Source organism: Myxocyprinus asiaticus, chromosome 16, assembly GCF_019703515.2.
Source record: "Myxocyprinus asiaticus isolate MX2 ecotype Aquarium Trade chromosome 16, UBuf_Myxa_2, whole genome shotgun sequence".
Lineage (NCBI taxonomy): Eukaryota > Metazoa > Chordata > Actinopteri > Cypriniformes > Catostomidae > Myxocyprinus > Myxocyprinus asiaticus.
The window spans coordinates 31885691-31908102 of NC_059359.1; the positions used below are offsets into that span (position 1 = coordinate 31885691).

Consider the following 22412-nt stretch of genomic DNA (forward strand, 5'->3'; position numbering starts at 1 on the left):
TTGTAGCGAATGATTGGCTATTGAAGCATTACACCATTCACATACGAGTTGCTGGATCAAGGAACTGACCCACCACAAGTGGTCCGGTTAGAGATTTCATGAGACTTAATGTTGGGAATAACCCATTTATTGTCACCATTCATACTCAGTTGACTGGCTTGTTGTTGTTATGGTTGTGATTTAAATAGTGTGATGAGTTTATGCATTCATGCATAACACCTCATCAATATTCTGATACATAAACAATTATTATTCTACTGCAAACTTTCTGTCCGTCTTCGCATCCAGATTGACTAAACTTCTGTCTCTCTCCGGGCGGGGGATTATTCATGCATCGCTCTCTTGATGCTGATTGGTTCAAGGAGGAGGCTGCATGTGTGTCTGTTCATAGAGAGAGAGATTTTAAATAACAGGTAGAATAGCGAATAACGGTGGCCTTTTTGACAGCACGTTTGGTGTGTTACAGTTGAAGATGGTGAGCGAAGAAGATTGGCCACTGAAAGAGAAGCCCCCGTCATTGTTAAAGTCTGTTGGGTCAGGAAACATTTACAACAACGATGATCAAAAAACATGACAAAAGTTACTGTTTGTAGACATTGCTGCTATTCACGAGGGACTGCCAATTCCTTCTAGAGTGACAATGCACCTACCAATACCTTCTGATGGCTAGCTAAGAATGAAAAGACTTTGCAAGATTCTAGCTAACATATTGGAGATTAAAATGATACCATGTTTGCCTCGTTTTAAATAAATACTAAAAACAGAGATAAACATTTACTTTCTTGTGAATTTTTACTTTTACTACTATAAAATGAACTTTTGGCAATATCTTCCAAAGTTTTTTTTAACTTTGCTGCAATGTTTACACAGCTTAGCGTCTGTGGAAACATTTAAACCAGTTCAACTAGTTTGTGCCCCATACCAGTTCTAAATTACCATGTTAGCTGGAAATCCTCCCTTGGTTTTCCTAATATGAGGCATACTGTGACAAGCACACACACAAACTACATCTATCTAATACTGTATATCTGGTTGGCTTTCTACAGATTAATTAATTAATGTATTTGTCTTACGTACTTACAGTTGTGCTCAAAAGTTTGCATACCCTGGCAGAAATTGTGAAATTTTGGCATTGATTTTGAAAATATGACTGATCATGCAAAAAACTGTCTTTTATTTAAGGATAGTGATCATATGAAGCCATTTATTATCACATAGTTGTCTGGCTCCTTTTTAAATCATAATGATAACAGAAATCACCCAAATGGCCCTGATCAAAAGTTTACATACCCTTGAATGTTTGGCCTTGTTATAGACACACAAGGTGACACACACAGGTTTAAACGGCAATTAAATGTTAATTTCCCACACCTGTTGCTTTTTAAATTGCAGTTAGTGTCTGTGTATAAATAGTCAATGAGTTTGTTAGCTCTCACGTGGATGCACTGTGCAGGCTAGATACCGAGCCATGGGGAGCAGAAAAGAACTGTCAAAAGACCTGCGTAACAAGGTGATGGAACTTTATAAAGATGGAAAAGGATATAAAAAGATATCCAAAGCCTTGAAAATGCCAATCAGTACTGTTTAATCACTTATTAAGAAGTGGAAAATTTGGGGATCTCTTGATACCAAGCCAAGGTCAGGTAGACTAAGATTTCAGCCACAATTGCCAGAAGAATTGTTCGTGATACAAAGAAAAGCCCACAGGTAACCTCAGGAGAAATACAGGCTGCTGTGGAAAAAGATGGTGTGGTTGTTTCAAGGAGCACAATAAGACGATACTTGAACAAAAATGAGCTGCATGGTCGAGTTGCCAGAAAGAAGCCTTTACTGTGCCAATGCCACAAAAAAGCCCAGTTAGAATATGCCCGACAACACCTTGACACGCCTCACAGCTTCCAGCACACTGTAATTTGGAGTGATGAGACCAAAATAGAGCTTTATGGTCACAACCATAAGCGCTATGTTTGGAGAGGGGACAACAAGGCCTATAGTGAAAAGAATACCATCCCCACTTTGAAGCATGGTGGTGGCTCACTGATGTTTTGGGGGTGTGTGAACTCTAAAGGCATGGGGAAATCTTGTGAAAATTGATGGCAAGATGAATGCAGCATGTTATCAGAAAATACTGGCAGACAATTTGCATTCTTCTGCACGAAAGCTGCGCATGGGACGCTCTTGGACTTTCCAGCACGACATTGACCCTAAGCACAAGGCCAAGTTGACCCTCCAGTGGTTACAGCAGAAAAAGGTGAAGGTTCTGGAGTGGCCATCACAGTCTCCTTACCTTAATATCATCGAGCCACTCTGGGGAGATCTCAAACATGAGGTTCATGCAAGACGACCAAAGACTTTGCATGACCTGGAGGCATTTTGCCAAGACGAATGGGCAGCTATACCACCTGCAAGAATTTGGGGCCTCATAGACAACTATTACAAAAGACTGCACGCTGTCATTGATGCTAAAGGAGGCAATACACAGTATTAACTAAGGGTATGCAGACTTTTGAACAGGGGTCATTTCATTTTTTTCTTTGTTGTCATTTTGTTTTATGATTGTGCCAATCTGTTATAACCTACAGCTGAATATGAATCCCATAAGAAATAAAAGAAATGTGTTTTGCCTGCTCACTCATGTTTTCTTTAAAAATGGTACATATATTACCAATTCTCCAAGGGTATGCAAACTTTTGTGCACAACTGTATATAAGCTTTCTGTTGAATAAAAGCGGACAAAATTCTAAAAGGAGCATTTGCCACCATATGGCACCCCTGCTGATCACCTTCCATATTGCAATTTTCTCAGTGATCTTACATCCTGTCCCAAAATATGTTAATTTTAAGTAGACAAATCAATAATCACAACAAGTTAAGTTTCCTTTTATGGTCAGTCAAGAATAATGATTTATTCACAATGAAACAAAGAGAAGAAAATAAAAAATGTACACACACACACACACACACACACACACACACAAACAGATGTTCTCTAATAATTTTGCTAAAATGAATATCCTTCAAATTTACCACACAAGAAGAGGATGCTAATGTGAATGTGCACACTAATAATGGCAGTTCAAATTTGCATTAGAAGGTAAAAATTAGTGTTAAGGCCTATACACCAAGAACTAATTTTCAGTTCAAATGTTTGATCCGAATGTGCTTTCATATAGGAACACTGGATTCCCATGGCAATAATCACACGGGGTCCGACAAGTCGTCTACGGACAAACGGAGTAATCTAAGTGTTTTTTTTTTGTTTTTTTTTTACACAGAGTACTCCTCACAACTGTACTCGGTCAGCCCGCCCTCAGCATTCACATGTAGTGAGCATTTATTTCACATTGTTTATGATGAGGAATTGACTTTCTAATTTAAGCCACTTAATAAAGTCAACATGAATTCAGTCACAGTGAACAGTTTGGCATTGATATTAATTTCCAACTTATAAAGTACTATCAGTGCAGGAGTTACACTGTAACACATCCAATGCTTTATAAGTAAAGATGGTAGACAATGGTGGATCATTTCGAATTTTATAACAATCAAAAGTTAACTTTAAAAATGAAGTGATTTTATAACATTATCAGATGTAATCCAATAATGTTGTCGGTAGGCCTACGACCGTGTAGAAAAAGGCTCAAAATGCCGCTGGAGGCTGAAACCGCAGTGCGCCCCCATATGGTAAGGGTCATGAAAACCAAACACTTGTGAAATACATAGAAAATCAATATTAACATTTCAAGGGTTTCTGCCAATTGTACAAACTCTGAACAAATTTGTACAAAAAAAGGAAAAATAAGAAAAGTAAGAAAATTAAGATAAAAGATAAAGAAAATGAAAAATGCTAAACATAAGGGGATCCTAAAAGGGTTTTGCCTTTTAAAGCAGAGACATGTCAAGACTTTTACTGAACATTATTGTTATGTAATATAAAATAACACTAGGTATAATATTTACAATACAAACAATAAACAATATTTGTAAATAAAAAAAATAGAGGAAAATAAATGTAACATATACAATATTATTTTTGTATAAGAATAGTACCCTTCAATTGAGCTGTAACAAATTAACACAAAAAGGTAGCTTTCAAAGTTTAAATAGAAACAAAGAACCTTTTCCCCCATTTTACATTAGAATCCTTTAAGTGGAGTGAGTCACCCAGCTATTACCATCTGCTGATAACTACAGACCACAAAGCATTTACATTTGTTTAAAGAGAGTTATATACATTTAAATATTACATCTAAACATAGTTGTTGTTGTTCAAATAAGTAAATGTTCCTACCCACTATCTGCAGAAATGGAGAGAGCTTATTACAACTATCTCATGATTAGGCAGCTAGATTTATTTCTAAAACAAACAGAATATTTTGTGACCCAGAAAAAAGGGGAAAAAAAATTATTCAATGTAAAATACTAACTGTGCCATTTTAAATATATTATTTATCTCTTTGGTACAGGCCTTCATTTAAGACATACATTCAAAGAAATGTGTTAAAGTTAGTGAGCAGATACTTGGGCATTCACCAGTGCATAGTAAGCCCCTTGTTTAGCCATGAGTTGGGCATGTGTCCCCTGCTCGGTCACCCTGCCATTCTGAATGACCGCGATGACATCAGCATTCTGAATAGTGGACAAGCGGTGGGCAATGACGATACAAGTGCGGCCAAGACGAGCATCATCAAGGGCCTTCTGAACAATCTGTACAACAGGAAAGAGAGAAGTGGGGAAGACATGCAGGGGTGTTTTTTATTCCACACTAAATCACTGTGTATAGTATACAGCAACATTTTCTTACTATAGGGAGTAAATAATAAATACCAGTAGTGAATGTTTACAGCAGGACTTTATTATGCTTTACAGTATAAATTGGTCAAAGCATTATCTTAACTTGATTCTTATTTTTAGCCTTCTTTTGTTTCAAGTCTTATCTAAATGTGAGTGGACAATAATAAATATATATATATATATAAAGACTCTATAGAGTTTAAATCCATGAAGCCTCACTTTAAAGGAATTCTACTGGAAACCTACAGGCTCACAAGCACCAAAATGTATACTACTTAAAGGGTCACCTGCTGGTTGAAGCCAGAAGTGCATTTTGTCATACAGTAACATGGCATTAAAATTGGACAGCAGTTTTCCGTGATTGCAGCTTTTCATAAAAAAGTGTAGCAAATTTCAACAAATCAAATTAACTTACATTTAAAGTTAGTATTAATTAACTTATTTACAAATATCCATGTTTAACAGTTTTAAGCAAATAATTGTGTTCTTTAAGTCATGTATTTACATTTAAACTATGTACAAAAGAATCCCCTTACAAACCTTCTCACTCTCTGTGTCGAGTGCTGATGTGGCCTCGTCCAGCAGCAGGACTTTGGGCTTGCGGACCAGCGCTCGAGCAATGGCTATCCTCTGCTTCTGTCCCCCTGACATCTGAGTGCCTTTATCTCCTACTCGAGTGTTGTATTTCTGAAGTGAATAAGACATTAACATATACATAATAAATTGTACGTATGTACATATATATATATATATATATATATATATATATACACACACACACACACACACACTGATCAGCCACAACATTAAAACCACCTGCATAATATTGTGTAGGTCCCCCTCGTGCCACCAAAAGTGCGCCAACCCGCATCTCAGAATGGCATTCTGAGATGCTATTCTTCTCACTACAAATGTACAGAGCAGTTATCTGAGTTACCGTAGACTTTGTCAGTTCGAACCACAAGAAAAGCGCTGCAGACAATGGCCCTGTTTGAAATTACATACTACCCATACTACTATTAAATAAGCACACTGATGAGCCAAAACTTAGACCACTCAGAGGTGAAGCGAATAACGTTGATCATCTCCTAACAAAGCCACATATCAAGGTCTGGGTAGCTTAGATGGTAAGCGAACAATCAGTTCTTGTAGTCAACATGTTGAATGCAGGTGAATGGGCAGGTGTAAAGACCTGAGTGAGTTTGACAAAGGCCAAATTTGTATAGACAGATGACTGGGTCAGAGCATCTCTGAAACGGCAAGGCTTGTGGGGTGCTCCCGGTCAGAAGTGGTTAGTACCTACCAACAGTGGTCCAAGGAGGGACAAACCACAAACCGGTGACAGGGTGTTGGGCGCCCAAGGCTCATCGATGCACGAGGGCAATGAAGGCTATCCTGTCTGGTCCAAACCGACAGAAGGTCTAATGTGGCACAAGTCACAGAAAATTTTAATAATGTTACGGGAGGAATGTGTCACAACACACAGTCTATCGCACCCTGCTGCAAATGGGGCTGCGTAGCCACAGACCGTTTAGAGTGACCATGATGACCCCTGTCCACCATCGAAAGCGCCTACAATGGGCATGCGAGCATCGGAACTGGACCTTGGAGCAGTGGAAGTAGGTCGCCTGGTCCGATGAGTCCCATTTTCTTTTACATCATGTGGATGGCCGTGTACGTGTGCGCTGTTTACTTGGGGAAGTGATGGCACCATGATGCACTGTGGGAAGGCGATAAGCCGGTGGAGGGAGTGTGATACTCTGGGCAATGTTCTGATGGGAAACCCTGGGTCCGGCCATTCATGTGGACATCAATTTGACATGTGCCACCTACCTAAACATTGTTGCAGACCAGGAAAACCCCTTCATGGCAATGGTATTCCCTGATGGCAGTGGCCTCTTTCAGCAGGATAATGTGCCCTGCCTCACTGCACACATTGTTCAGGAATGGTTCGAGAAACATGATGAAGAGTTCAAGGTGTTACCCTGGCCTCCAAATTCCCCAGATCACAATCCGATTGAGTACCTGTGGGATGTGCTGGACCAACAAGTCCGATTCATGGCGGCTCCACCTCGCAACTTACAGGACTTGAAGGATCTGCTGCTAATGTCTTGGTGGCAGATACCACAGGACACCTTCAGGGGTCTTGAAGAGTCCATGCCTCGGCGGGTTGGTGCTGATTTGGTGGCACGCGGAAGACCAACAGCATATTAGGCAGGTGGTCATAATGTTTTGGCTCATCAGTGTATATTTCTTCTGCGATATCTTCAAAAGGTCAGCGGCAACGGGTTTAAAGTTTATTTATTTTTTACTTTGAGCGGCGCATCGACAGACATTCAAAGGGAGAACTCCAACTAGTTAGCCGGCCGCAGCGGTACCTCATCAGTTCCATGTATCATGTGGTTGACTTTTAGGTGATGATGAAGTCCCATCTGCGTTTGTTTTGTACAAGGTCCTTTCATCATCACTTGATCATTGACACAGAATTGCTATCGTGTGTGTGTGTGTGTCCGGACACATTGTAAAGGTTCTGCCCTATTCCAAACAGTATTTACAACTCACATGGAGCTGAATAAAATGTCAGCATCTAATGTGAAAATTGGTCAATGCTCTAATCAAAATAGGGTCAATGCATTAAACATTTTAAATTAATCACATGCATTAATGCTTATATTTTGAAAGCTCTAGTAATAACATTTCTTTCTTTGTATTTTTTTTCCAAATGCCAAAACTTTGTTTATTTCCAGGTTTAAGTAAGACATTTTTAATCTCTGATTTTCTTTGTGGACTCAGACATTATACCCCACTGTATATACAATACACATACTGTACACACACACACACACACACACAGATGTTAATGCACATATCATGCATACCTCTGGAAGGCTAAGGATGAAGTTATGTATGTTGGCCTTTTTTGAAGCTTCCTCAATCTCCTCCTGGGTTACGACACGGCTGTTGTCCCCATACTGAATGTTCTCCGCAATGGTACTATCAAAAAGGATGGGCTCCTGGGACACTAGCCCAAGCTGGGTGCGCAACCATGCGAGGTTCAGCTTCCTCGTGTCAGTCCCATCTACTAACTATGCAAAGAAGCAAACACACAGAATGTGAGGCATAAATAAATCCCTTAAGCCAAAATAATGGTAAACACTTCTAGGTACACAAAACCACATGATAAACTCACCACATGGCCTGCGGCAGGGTCATAGAAACGCTCTAGAAGCTGAATGCTTGTGCTTTTCCCACAACCACTGCCACCCACCAGAGCAAGTGTCTGTCCCTGCGTTACTGATACATTCAGACCCTGCAGGACTTTCACATTCTGACGGGTTGGGTAAGAGAACTGCACCTCACGGAATTCTATATTGCCTGTAAAGTGTGACTGAAAGAACAAAATATTTAAAAACAATGAATGACTATATTATACTGAATAACGAATCAGTGCTTTTTTGTAACCACTTTTGACAGAATTTGAATATGAATAACATCTAGTACAGTGGTTCTTAACTGGTTTTGCTTCAGGACCCAGTTACCCAACCCAGTATCAAAATTGTTTATTGTAATTAAAAATGTTCTTAAAAAATTAACATTTAAATATATATATATAATTATTTATTAATACCATATGCCCAACAATATGCAAAAATCTTGATATGACACACTGTAGGCTGAATAAGAAAATTGACAATTTTGGTTTCTGCATGTCTCTTGAATTTAAACTGTTTCATGCACTCAGCAGCCAAAAACATATTGTAGTCATCACAATGTGTATCCTCGCCACAAGTGAACCTGTATTTAAATGTAACCTAGGTCATTTTCTTTAACCTTTTGTAGTTTTGTTAATGGTTTTTGAGGATGAGGGCATGTAACGTAACCTGTTCATGTTTGCATCTACCTTATTTTACTTCTACAAAGTCACAGATATATTTGTGCCATAATACTGTACAAAAGACAACAAAGGATATGGGAAACATTTTATCCTCCCTTTTAAAAGATAAGCCCATTTATTTTGCTATCATATAACTATACAAAATTTTATGGTTAGTTGAATGTTATTATTTGCACTGACCATTGCTTTTTCACTGCTATACGTGGCCCAATCAGAAAAGAGCTGAGGCTAATTTTTGTGTCGCAACGTACTGGTTAAGAACCACTGATCTAGTATATCTTTATATCACATAATCAAAAGTTCCCTCTTACTGGTTTGTCTCCTGACTCATCATAGATGTCAATGGCTGGTTTCTTGTCTAGCAGCATTAAGATCCTCCCAGCTGCTGCTTTAGCTTTGGCAAAGTCAGGGGCGAATGAAGAGGACTGACCAATGTTCATAGCAGCAAATACGATCACAGAAAACACCCTATGCAAAAGAAGAACCAACACACCATCCCAGTATTTAAAGAATACAATTGAAGAATAAATACAGCCTTTTATTAGAGACTTTTATACATACTGTACTTACAGGAAAACATTTTCATATTCTGTGTAACAGTGTGCAATTAGCCAGGCTCCAAAGCGGAAGATGGCAGCATTGACCAGGTAGGGAATCGCTTGGGCAAGGGCAAAGGTCAGTCCATAGATGGGTGCTTTGCACAGACTAGATCTGAAATATCACAAGCTTAGTTGAGACTTTACTGAAACAGATTTGACTTTATTTGAGCACAAGTTTTAAAGTGTTTTGCATTAAAAATGGGTTTTTACCGGTATGGATCACTTAGGCTGTCAATAAACTTGTGGAAGAAGACCTCTTCACGGGTTAATGCAACAACTGTCTTGAAGTTCTCGACAGTTTCTGTGGATATCTGAGGGGAAGAGTTGTAAATGATACCGTAAACGACCAATCAACCTTACATAACATACATTTATGATGCAAAGGACCCCCAAATATGATTCCCTTTTTGAAGGGTCCCCTTGCTGAAATATAAAGAAATCTAAAACTAGTTTTTTTTTTTTTTGCAGTATGTTCAGTTTAATTAATTAAAATAAACTAAAGCAACACAATTCTAGAACATTTTGTCACAACTTGATTTCATTGTGTTCTATCCAGTTAAATTTGTAAAGTTTCAGTTTAATTAAACCATTGGAGTTGGGACTAAATTAATACTTTTTGTAGCATTGATGAAACTGGCAAGGGATTTCCGTTAACCTTTCCGTTTCCCAGCATGTTTTGGATGGAAATTGATGAGGTGAACATGTGATGAAATTCAGTTTTATTTTATGTATTTTTTCAGCGAAATAAAAATAGAAAGAGATTTGTTAATGTGTAATGTTCTTTTATATTGATATTTAAGTTTCAGAACTGAAAACTTCCTCCTTAATAGAAAAAGTGCATTTATTTAAACCAAGCTGCAAAAACGGCTCGTTGGAATTCATGGAACTTGTGACGTCACAAGGACCAAATACATCTGCAATGCCTATTTTTCTGTCATTGCACCCTTGGCCCCGCCCACCGGTGCTTAGTCCATCACACAGGTGAAGAGGAAAGAGATGGGGCCTGTCATGGGAGATTCATCCAAAGTGGACTTACACAGGACACCTTTATGTTCTTGTCTGGATTCAAATGTTTTTCTATATAAACATGCATTGACAGCAACTTTGACCACTTGATACATATCTTGGGCCACTTTTAAAAGACACAGTGTCAAGTTACAATTCTGAAGAGGAGAGGCTCTCTGGAATTCAGCTGATGCCTCGTGCTGTTTTGAGCACAAATGCATCATGGACACGTTCTTTCGCCGATCTGCGCTATTTTTAGTTGTTGGTGTATGAAAACATGAAGGAACGTTACTGGAAACTGGATGTTTTAGAGTGGATTGTATGTTTGGCTCATATCATACCAGTAATAATACGATTCAAGCTTTGCAAAGGAACTGTTATTGAAGGATGGGGCAGTTAAAAACACTTGGACGTGATCGTAGAAACCATGAGTAAACAGTTTCATTCATGACTGTTTGATAGTTTATGGTGCTGACACCCTGTTTACACCGGCCCGTCCATTGATGTGACGCAATGCAGCGGTTTGAGGCTGTCTACACCAGGCGCGTCGACACAAACTTTCTAAACCGTTTATTTGTTTTGTTGGCAGTAGTTGCGCAACCACGTGCAGTACAAAATGGAACAGGGCATCTGTTTACTGACGGTGCAACGTGAGACAGCTCAACGGACGCATCCATGGTAGACAACATTATTGATAATAATGGGTTCTATTGCTTTTGACACAACTCTTGCTTCCGTTGTAGACAGGGTGTGAGTGTTAACAGTTGTGCTTGAGATGAACAGCTTAATATATTCGGATGCAATATGTTGGATGTGCGTTGTGTAAACCCTGACATTTAGTTTTATAATGTTTTGGTGCTTATTAATTTTCTTCCAATTGAGATTCAAAAATGGCTCTTTTCGAGGGGCTGCACGATGTTAGCCAATCATAAGAGTGGGTGTTTACACTGAAGTTTAAAGGAGGGGCTTAGGCCAAAACCGAGTGTTTCAGACAGGGGGGCCAGAGACAGGGTGCACAATGATCATATATTACTAAATTATTTAAAAATAAACTTTACTAAAATTATCAGTGGACCTTAGGGAACAAACTATAATAAAATTATAAAACAAGAGCATTTCATGACCCCTTAAATCTAAATGAATTAAATTAAATTGCTGTAAATACTTTCTCAAATTCAATAAGGGTAATGAGTGTAGCTATAAATTTTCATGTATAAAGACTGTTTGAGAAGAATATTAAGAGTGATAGAATACAACATATTGTTTCCAAACTTAAATAAGAGTCTTGAAAACTTAAAGCTGCATTAGGTAAGATTTTTTTTTTTTTTTTTTAATTAACAAATTGTTATTATTGCTTGAGTACGTAAACAATCAGTGTTCAAAATGTTCACTGTTTATGTCCTTACCCCGATTCACTAAGGTAAGCTTAAAAAAAAAATTGTATTTTGAGCTGTTGGGTCAGATTTGGCACAAAATCACTGGCTTATGATGTACATCCTTGTGTCATTACACCATGTCCACAAACACAGGAAAGAAGTGCCGGCTGTCTCATGTTCCAGCTGGAGAAACTACGTTCAGTTCAGTCAGTAACACTCACACAGTTCAGGACAGTATCACAGCAATCTGGATGGATGTTTATCTATTATTCATTTGGCAAAGTTTTTTACCAGCTATAATGCTTGGATATGTTGTCTGGTAGGGTTGTTGAAGCTAATATTGCTTGTCATGCTTGCATAAATCGAACATTACTCATGTGTTAACCAATCGTGATGCATCTACATTGTCGGGAATTTACTGTGACATGTTTACTAATATTTATGACTTCTGAAATTGACTTCTTGTAACGGTTATATTGCATATGTAAGCATATTATTTTTATGTTTAATAAAGTATATTTTATCCCCATCATTATTGAATCCTTGTTTTATGTTTTAGTTTACTGTATTATTTGTGCATTACATAGACATGCTATTCTAGAATTACTGTTTACTTCCATTATCAACTGAGGCTGTACAATGTAATATAATACACCAATGAAAGTTGGTGTACAGATGTAACAACGTTAAAGAAGATGTGCTGTCCTAATTTGGAAGCGCTCTTTATTAACTGTAAGCCTTTCTACTCGCCGCGGGAGTTTTTCTCGTTTATTCCAGTGAGTGTGTATATCATGCCAAACGCGTGTTTGAATGCCATGCTGCAACAGCTGGCTGATCAAATCACAGACACAGAACAACAATACCCAGACTCAGTTATTATTATTCTTGGGGATTTTAACAAAGCAAACTTCACATGTGAACTGCCCAAATACAAACAGCACATTACATGCTCAACCAGAGACAGAAATATACTGGATCACTGCTACACAACAATAAAGGATGCATATCGCTCTGTTCCTAGAGCAGCTTTGGGACTATCTGATCACTGTCTGGTTCATCTTCTTCCAACCTAGAGACAGAAATTAAAATCTGCTAAGCCTGTAGTAAGGACTGTAAAGAGATGGACCAATGAAGCAGAGCTGGAACTACAAGCCTGCTTTGACTGCACTGATTGGAGTGTTTTTGAGGCTGCAGCCACAGACCTGGATGAGCTCACAGATACTGTTACATCCTATATCAGTTTCTGTGAGGATATGTGCATTCCTACTAGGACTTATTTAACATTTAACAATGACAAACCATGGTTTACAGCGGAACTCAGGCAGCTTCGTCAGGCCAAAGAGGATGCTTACAGAGTTGGGGATAAAGTCTTGTACAATCAGGCCAGGAACACACTGAATAAGGGAATCAGAGTGGCTAAAATAAGATACTCTGAGAAGCTGAAAAACAAGTTTTCACCTAACGACCCTGCATCAGTGTGGAGTGGCATGAAACAACTTACAAATTACAGGACTCCTACCCCCAACCCTGTGGTGGACCAACAACTTGCTGACAACCTGAATGTGTTCTACTGTAGATTTGAAAGGCCCAATCTCACACCCCACACCCACTCTGACCTTCACTTCACACAAACACCGACACCTCCTGCAACCCCCTTCCTCCCCACTCCTGCTACTCAAACTGCACCTAAGATCTGTGAAGATGATGTGAGCCTCGTCTTTCGAAAACAAAGGATAAGGAAAGCACAGGGTCCAGATGGCATTTCACCTGCATGTCTTAGATCCTGTGCTAACCAGCTGGCCCCCATCATCACACAGATCTTCAACAGATCACTGGAGCAGTGTGAAGTCCCATGCTGTGTCAAACATTCCACTATCATCCCCATCCCAAAGAAACCAAAAATCACAGGATTTAATGACTACAGACCTGTCGCCCTGACAACTGTGGTCATGAAGTCATTTGAGAGACTGGTGTTGGCCCACCTGAAAGACATCACTGGACCCTTTCTAGATCCCCTTCAATTTGCTTATCAAGCAAACAGGTCTGTGGATGATGCAGTCAACACGGGATTGCATCATATCCTGCAACATCTGGACAGACCAGGGACATATGTAAGGATCCTTTTTGTGCACTTTAGTTCGGCTTTCAACACCATCATCCCAGCTATTCTCTGGACTAAATTACACCAACTCTCTGTTCCCATGTCTATCAGTCAGTGGATTACCAGCTTTCTGACAGACAGGCAGCAGCTTGTGAGACAGGGAAAATTCACTTCCAGCACCTGTACAGTCAGCACTAGTGCCCCCCAGGGATGTGTGCTCTCCCCACTACTCTTCTCCCTCTACACCAACGACTGCATTGCCAAGGATCCCTCTGTCAAGCTCCTGAAGTTTGCAGACAACACCACTGTCATCTGCCTCATCCGAGATGACGATGAGTCTGCATACAGAAGGGAGGTTAAACAGCTGGCTGTCTGGTGCAATCAAAACAACCTTGAGCTGAATACGCTCAAAACGGTGGAAATGATTGTGGACTTTAGGAGGAAACCCCCAACACTGTCCCCCCTCACCATTCTAAACAGCACTGTGGCAGCAGTGGAGTCATTCAGGTTCCTGGGCACTGCTATCTCACAGGACCTGAAGGGGGAGACCCACATTGACTCCATTGCGAAAAAGGCCCAGCAGAGGTTGTACTTCCTTCGCCAGTTGAGGAAGTTCAACCTGCCACAGGCGCTGCTGATACAGTTCTACTCAGAGCTCTGAGCACCAGAACCGTCAGGCACAGGAATAGTTTTTTCCCCCAGGCTATCCAACAGTTAAAACTGCCCCTTTGAGCAATAATTAATGTGCAATACACAGCTTAGTCTTTTTATATTATCCAACACATCCTACCTCTTCTGCCATTACATTTCCTTGCACTGTACATAACCGATTTGTATTTAGATTTGCACTACGTATGTGTATGTTTGTGTGTATGTATGTATGTATGTATATGTATGTATATATATTCATATATGTGTATTGTGTATATGTATGTTTGTGTGTGTATATGTATGCATTTATGTGTGTGATATATATATATATATATATATATATATATATATATATATATATATTTCACATTTTAGAATAATAGTAAAGTCATCAAAACTATGGAATAACATAAATGGAACCATGGGAATTGTGTTGTGACTAAACAAAATCCAAAATAAATGAAAACTGTGTTATATTTTAGCATCTTCAAAGTAGTCACCCTTTGCCTAGAATATGCAGACATGTACTCTTGACATTTTCTTAACCAACTTTTTGAGCTATCACCCTGGGATGCTTTTTCAACAGTATTGAAGGAGTTCCCATCTATGTTGGGCACTTATTGTCTGCTTTTCTTCATTAGTTTGGTCCAAGTCATCAATTTATTTTTTTATTTTTTTATTACATTTTAATTTTATAATGAAATAAATTAATATGGTGGCACAATTATATTTTTGTCTACAAAACTAATTTTAAACATTTAAGCATACGCCTTCGGATCAAAAGATTTTTAAGATCATGAGAAACATTTCAGTCAAGTGTTTCAAAACTTTTGACCGGTAGTGTATATATGTATATATATATATGCATGTATGCATATTTATATATATATATATATATATATATATATATATATATATATATATATATATATATATATATATATATATAGTATATTGTGTATTCTATATATACTTTTTTCTTTTCAATATTTATCTATTTTTTATTCAATTTTAATTATTTTTTAAAAGTCTTGTTGCTGTTTTTGTATTGTTGTGTACTGGAAGCTCCTGTCACCAAGACAAATTCCTTGTATGTGTAAGCATACTTGGCAATAAAGCTCATTCTGATTCTGATTCTGATATATTATTTACATACATCAGCCAGCCCTGAATGTAAAATCATTTGTTTTTTTTTACTTAAAAATTCCCCCCCAAACCCCTTAGCCCCCTTGAGGCCCCCTGATATTGAAATTAAATACTCATGATTTACAGGATAAATTGCATTACAATGCTGTAAAATTAAATTGTTTAAAAAAATAAAAATAAAAAAAGTCAAGGACCTTGCCAGACATCTCCAGTGCACTCTGATCTTTGGAGGCATGTCCTGACATGGCTCTCATTTGTATGAAGTTTGCCCCCGTGAGGAAGGGCACACAGGCAAGGATGAGCAAGGTGAGTTGCCAGCTATGGATAAAGGCTACAATGACAGCGATCAAAAGAGCACAGATAGTGTTTGTGGCCAGTCCTAATCTGGATCCTGCTGCCTAGAGACAAGGAAGAGAGAGAAGATAGGTATTTTTTACTACACAGAAGTTCCAAACAGATTATTGGGATATCACCATTGTATGGCATGAGTAAACAAGGCAAATGATACAGTATCTTTTCTAATGCCGAAATGTAGGAAAAGTTTTACTAGCTCACTCAAATATAAAAATTCTGTGATCATTCACTTATTCACTAGGACTTATCTCTATGACTTACAGACTTTTTTTGTGGAACACAAGAGGAGATGTTAGGCAGAATGTTAGCCTCTGTCAGTATTTAAAGGAATATTCCGGGTTCAATACAAATTAAGCTCAATCGACACCATTTGTGGCATAATCTTGATAACCAAAAACATTTATTTTGACCTGTCCCTTCTTTTCTTTAAAAAAAGGCAAAACATTTTGATTACAGTGAGGCAGAGGGTTTAAAGGCAGAAATATTAAGCTTATAATTGTATTAAATTATATTAAATTAATTCTTCTGTTAAAACTCAGGTATTATTTGAGCTGCAAAGTTGTTGAAATCGTAATTTTTTACAGTCGTTTTAGGGTTTGTTGACATTACAATGAAGATGTAAAATTGGCTATAACTTTACACAGAAAAGCTTAGTAAGTGATTTTATCACACTAAAATCATGTTAACATGCATATTGTTTATGTCTTGTGGCTATAATTTTGAAACAGTAAGTATTTTAACGTTTACGGTTTGGCCCCATTCACTTCCATTGTAAGAAAAAGAAAAAGGAGGGGCAAGTAAAAAATAATTTTTGTGGCAGAATTAAGATGCAATGAAAGTAAACGAGGCTGTCATTCTGGCAAACATCTTTTGTGCTCCACAAAAGAAAGGCAGTCATACAGGTTTGGAACTACATGAGGGTGAGTAAATAATAGAATTTACTCAGAATAAAAAAAAAGAAAAAAAAAGAGTTTTCCTTCCGGGCCTATAAGAGTTTCTAGAGATGGATGGAATAAACCTAAAGCTATATCCACAGTGAAAGCTTGAAAAACTGGTTCTGATGGCAAATCACTGTGTTCCGCTCACCCCTTTAACCAGAGATGCATCAGTGGCTAATTTAGTGGTCAGGATTCCCACTGCGTTGTTGTTGTCATCAAACCAGGCAATCTCCTGTTAAGAGAAACAGACTTGAGGGTGAAGAGAACATTTCAATAGCCGTTATTTGTGCCAGATTAGCTCTCTACTGTATTAGTTTTATACAGTATTGGAGTGAGAGATGCAGGACATGTGCCATACCTGTCTCATCATGGCATTGAAAGCCTGACTTCTCAACCTCATGGTTAGAAGCTCCCCAGATTTACCAAACATGAAGCCCTGGAGGACAGAGCAACATATTAATTTATCAGTTAATACCGTAAGTTGATAAAACTTCAGTTTTGATAACAACTTACATTTCTTGAAGAAAATGTGAGTGGCGTTTGCCTATGCAAAATTCCCCTCCACAATGCTAGTGTGTGCATGGTTGCCAGGGCTTTGACTTTAATAAGATTTTCTGAGTGTTTTTAGCATCCTGTTATGCATTTGTTATGTGGTTCCGAGGGCACTGTTCTGTGTTCTGGCTGGTGGTTTACTGGCCCAAATCAAAAGCCCACCCCTAAGATTCTTTTACATTCTAGTACTATATGGCTTGAGTCCTTCCTTCAGTGTTAAAGGAATAGTTGACCCAAAAATGAAAATGATCTCATCATTTACTCACTCTCATGCCATCCCAGATATGTTTGACTTTCTTCTGCAGAACACAAACTTAGATTTTTAAAAGAATATCTCAGCTCTGTTGGTCCATACAATGCAAGTGAATGGTGACCAGAACACCAAAATCTCCAAAAAGGATATAAAGACAACTTAAAAGTAATTCATTAGACTGCAGTGGTTTAATCCATGTCTTCTGAAGTGATCCAGTTGGTTTTGGGTGATAACAGACCAAAATGTAACAAATGTTTCACTGTACATCTAGTCATTGCAGTCTCTAGGCACGATCATGATTTCAAGCTCGATTACACTTCCTAGTGCTTGACACATGTGCAGAGCACTAGATGGCACTATAGGAAGTGTAATCGAGCTTGAAATCATGATTGGCAAGGAGACTGCTGTCAAGATGTATATTTTGGTCTGTTCTCACCCAAAACCATCTGGATCACTTCAGAAGACATTGATTAAACTATTGGAGTCATATGGATTACTTTTATGCTGACTTTATCTCCTTTTTGGAACTTTTGGAGGTTTTGGTCACCATTCACTTGCATTGTATGGCCCTACAGAGTTAAGATATTCTACTAAAAATCTTTGTTTGTGTTCAGCATGAGAAAGTAAGTCATACACACCTGGGATGGCATGAGGGTGAGTAAATGGTGAGAGAATTTTCACTTTTGGGTGAACTATCCCTTTAATCTATGAGATATTTTTGCCGGTTTTTTGTCCGCCAATGAAAATAGTTAGTTTGGTAGCTTAGAAAAGTAATAGCCACACGATTTGATGTATCATTCATGATCATAGACTCAGTGCAAGACAAGTTATGTATCGCAGTTTAATGCTTGGTATTTGTCATATCCCTAACCGTAAAAGCCATGGTTACCTTAGCAAGTACCACTAACAATGCATCACAGATACTTTCTCACCTGGAAGAAATAGGTAATAAATGCCACTGCTCCAGTAAGCAGAAAGAAAAGTGAAAACATCATAGTCTTCTGTCGCTTTACTTCAGGATCAACCTCTGCAAACACCTACAAAAGAGGAAGTTCTACTGAGCATCCAGTGTAAATCATCTGAAATGCTAAGCACTTGTGGTACAAGCATAAAATCCACTGACATATAGCTATACAATGGAGTGTTTATTTACCTTATATTTACCTTATTATTATATAACACTTATTAGTTTGAATGGTGAGGTGAGCAGGAGGCAAATATACACAATAGAGTTTTTTTTTTTTCACAGATATGCAAACAAAGACAAAGGACACTCACACCAATGATTTTGGCAAACAGGATGGCCACACAGGGATAAACAGCTCCACCCACAAGGCTGGCCAGTGTGCCCACCAGCAGGTAAGGCAATTCCGGCTTGTTCAAAGCCAGAATTTTGGTGAAAGGGATTTCTAGAGCTTTTTCCTCCTCCTACAAAATAATTTTACATGAACGAATAGGATCCACTTGATTCATTTATAAATCAGTGTGATTCACTCTCAACATCAGATAAGTATCAAAACAGTGCAGAACTGTGTGTTTGGTTCATTTACCTTTTTATCCTTCTTGGATTTCTTGCTCTTCCTCTTTGAGGACTTCTTTCTTGAAGACCTCCTCTCGTGGCCGCTGCTGCGTCTTGTTGAGCTTCTTCTGAGGTTTCCGTTCTCCATTTTCATTTCCATTGTTCCCTCAGCAGCCTCTGTGTCAGAAGATTCCTCATCTGTCTCGCCTTCAGAAACACTCTGAATATCATCTTCATTGGCATCAAGATCATCATCTGGTCTCCCAGAGGTCTGGATAATGTAAATAAATAGAATAATTTTAGCTACAACCATATACAAATTTGAAAAGTTAGTCCAATCCCACTCAGGACTATTATAGCTTTGATTTATGGTGAAGTAAAAAAAAAAAAAAAAGAAAAAAAAGAAAAGTTTTAAACACCTTTAAATATCTCAGGGCCAACTACTGTTCTCGCCATATAGTGGAATGTTCATGTTTAATGATGTACCTGTTGCATTACGAGAGAATAGTACACTCCTTTCTTGGCCATGAGTTCTCTGTGAGTGCCCTGTTCCACCACTTTGCCATCACTGAATCCAGCAATTATATCTGCTGAACGTATAGTTGACAGGCGATGTGCAATAACAATGGTCGTGCGCCCAGCTCTTGCCTAAGAAAAAAAACAACACACAGGATTATTACCTGCACTTGCTGACTGCTGTGAATTTTTGTGCACTTTGTTATCACAACAGAAACTGTTATAAAAGATATTCATAGAGATAACCACACCCCTAATCAGCAATAATATATCAACAAAATTTTTTGCAGTGCTTATAAAAAAATCCTCCATGTATGTCACAGAGTGAGTTGTTTTGCATTACCTTGTCTAAAGCTGCCTGAACAATGGACTCGCTTTGTGTGTCCAAGGCCGATGTGGCTTCGTCCAGCAGGAGGATTTTGGGGTTTTTGACGAGAGCTCGAGCAATAGCAATCCTCTGCTTCTGCCCCCCGCTCAGCTGAGCGCCCCTCTCCCCAACCATAGTGTTCAGCTTCTATCTCAGAGAGAGAGAGAGATAAAACAGTATTCTAAACATTTAACCCCACTTTAGGCTGAACACAACTAAGATATTTTAAGTCAGCTTACACATGAAAAAACAAAAATTATTGATATTGCTAAGATATTGGAATATGATGAATTAGTGGACCTGCAATATGAAACAGATGTTTTTCTTTTGGTCTTTTTTGAAGGAATAATTCACCCAAAAATGAAAATTCTATCATAATTTACCCTCACCCTCAAGTTGTTCCAAACCGCAAGCAGATATTTTGTTTTTCTTTGGAACTCAAAATGAGTATTTTCATGCTACTCTTTCCACACCGTGACAGTGAACATCTGTCATTCTTCAAAAAGGACAAAAAAGCACCATAAAAATGTTGATATGGCTTGTGCACTAAATTTCAAGTCAAGCCATGCAATATTTTGTGTAATAAAGGAAACAAAATTTGAAGTTGTTATCCGCTGATCATCTTGCCTCCAGAGAACCAGATCATTGAATGAGTTGAACTTGATAAATGGATCTGGTTCAGCTCTCTTATCAATGATTAGGTCGCAACAGTTCACAAGTTGACGGCTCACAGTGAATAATGGCTTACATTTCAGTCTGTTTGTCACGCAAAGTTATCGTATGTCTTTAGAAGACTTAGAACACAGTGCACAAGTCATATAGACTACTTTTATTTTTATCATTGACAGATGTCACTATGGACTGTCATTAAAGATTTTCCTTTTGTGTTCCACAAAAAAATATACAGCATACAGGTTTGGAATGACATGGTGAGTAAATAATGTTAGAATTTTCATTCTGTGTTGAAGTATCCCCAAACACAAATAATGACATACGTGTCCTCAAATAAAAAGGTTTGAAAAAGGTTTCCTTACATCTGGTAGTCTGGAAATGAAATCGTAGGCGTTGGCCTCTTTTATGGCTCGTTCAATATCTGCATCTGTGGCGTCTTCGCGGCCGTAGCGTATATTCTCTGCAATGGTGGTTCCAAAAAGGACAGGCTCCTGACTCACAATGCCCATGTTCTCCCTCAGCCAGCGCACATTCAGAGAACGGATATCATGACCATCCAGACTGACCTGTAACCGTACACAGTTTACAAACACGTGAGAAGAAACCTTGACAGATGTTTATTAGCAGGCTCTGTGGGCATGTAAGAATTACCTCTCCTGAATCAGGGTCATAGAAACGCTGCAGAAGCTGAATCGTTGTGCTTTTCCCACAGCCGCTGGCTCCGACCAAAGCGATAGTCTTTCCATGAGGGACTTTGAGACTCACACCCTGTAGAATCTAAAGCAGGACACATCATCCTTATTACCATGTAGGGTTATTATAGTTTCTAATTTTAGTTTTTAGTTTTTGTTTCTAATTTATTTTCCTGTTAACTGTTAGTTTCATTTTGTTTTTCAGTGTTTTCTAGTTTCAGATTCATTCTTTTTTTTCAACATGTTTAGTTTTTATTTTAGGGCTGCTAAATTTAATGCATTAACTGACATTATGTATATATCAACATATAACACCTCAACTAAAAAAAAAAGTCATCTTTATAGCTAGTTTTGGAGTTGTGAAATGTGTTGTAGTTTAGTTACATTTTTCCAATTATCTTTTTATCTTTATTTTTAATTTTTAATTCAGTTAACAAAAATGTTTTTATTAGTACTGATACTAAATCATAATTTCACACACCATCGACAGAATGCCTTTGGACTATTACAGAAGAATGAATGATAAAATAGTAGATCTGTAAAATTCCTGGCAGTTGAATGAATGGTCTACCTTCACATCTTTTCTGGAGGGATAGCTAAAGTGGATGTTCTTGAATTCAATATCTCCTTTCACACAATCTGGTTTGTGACCCTCTTTTGAACTGCTGTCAATTGGGCGGGGCTGATAAGCAACAGGAAAAAAAAAATCATAAAGAATAATGAAATCAAAGGTATAAATGTAATTAATATTGAACTTGTGAATTTTGATGAACACAGATTGAAAGTCTGTACCATGTCAATGGTTTTGTAGACTTCATAGGCAGCACCTCGTGCCTTGGCGATGCTCTCCAGGTTTGGAGCTCCCTGACCTAAAGAGAATGCCCCGATCATCACAGAGAAGAAAACCTGGGGACAAAAATAACAAATTTGCTGGTGAAGCAATGTTGCCTACACTACAGCAACTCCAGTCTGAAAAAAAAAA

General features: G+C 38.2%; 1 protein-coding gene across 13 annotated transcripts in view; it reads right to left on the reverse strand.

Annotated features, from left to right (window-relative positions):
- abcb5 (ATP-binding cassette, sub-family B (MDR/TAP), member 5) overlaps window positions 1-22412 on the reverse strand; it is a 236690-nt gene that overhangs the window by 57941 nt on the left and 156337 nt on the right. For 4 of the 13 annotated variants that reach the window (XM_051720445.1, XM_051720444.1, XM_051720446.1 and 1 more), the window contains 19 exons: window positions 22223-22336; window positions 22002-22112; window positions 21390-21515; window positions 21101-21304; window positions 20043-20213; window positions 19670-19831; window positions 19215-19454; window positions 18943-19092; window positions 18597-18701; window positions 17218-17295; window positions 17008-17091; window positions 15762-15965; window positions 9499-9599; window positions 9260-9400; window positions 9001-9157; window positions 7985-8182; window positions 7674-7880; window positions 5335-5481; window positions 2880-4707 (listed from right to left, as the gene is read on the reverse strand). In XM_051720445.1, the coding sequence (XP_051576405.1) occupies window positions 4507-4707; window positions 5335-5481; window positions 7674-7880; window positions 7985-8182; window positions 9001-9157; window positions 9260-9400; window positions 9499-9599; window positions 15762-15965; window positions 17008-17091; window positions 17218-17295; window positions 18597-18701; window positions 18943-19092; window positions 19215-19454; window positions 19670-19831; window positions 20043-20213; window positions 21101-21304; window positions 21390-21515; window positions 22002-22112; window positions 22223-22336 (2901 nt within the window). In that variant the 3' untranslated portion in view covers window positions 2880-4506. Of the gene's footprint in view, window positions 1-2879; window positions 4708-5334; window positions 5482-7673; window positions 7881-7984; window positions 8183-9000; window positions 9158-9259; window positions 9401-9498; window positions 9600-15761; window positions 15966-17007; window positions 17092-17217; window positions 17296-18596; window positions 18702-18942; window positions 19093-19214; window positions 19455-19669; window positions 19832-20042; window positions 20214-21100; window positions 21305-21389; window positions 21516-22001; window positions 22113-22222; window positions 22337-22412 lie in introns of those variants that run through there. The other 9 variants (XM_051720455.1, XM_051720449.1, XM_051720448.1 and 6 more) reach the window with 8 other exon arrangements.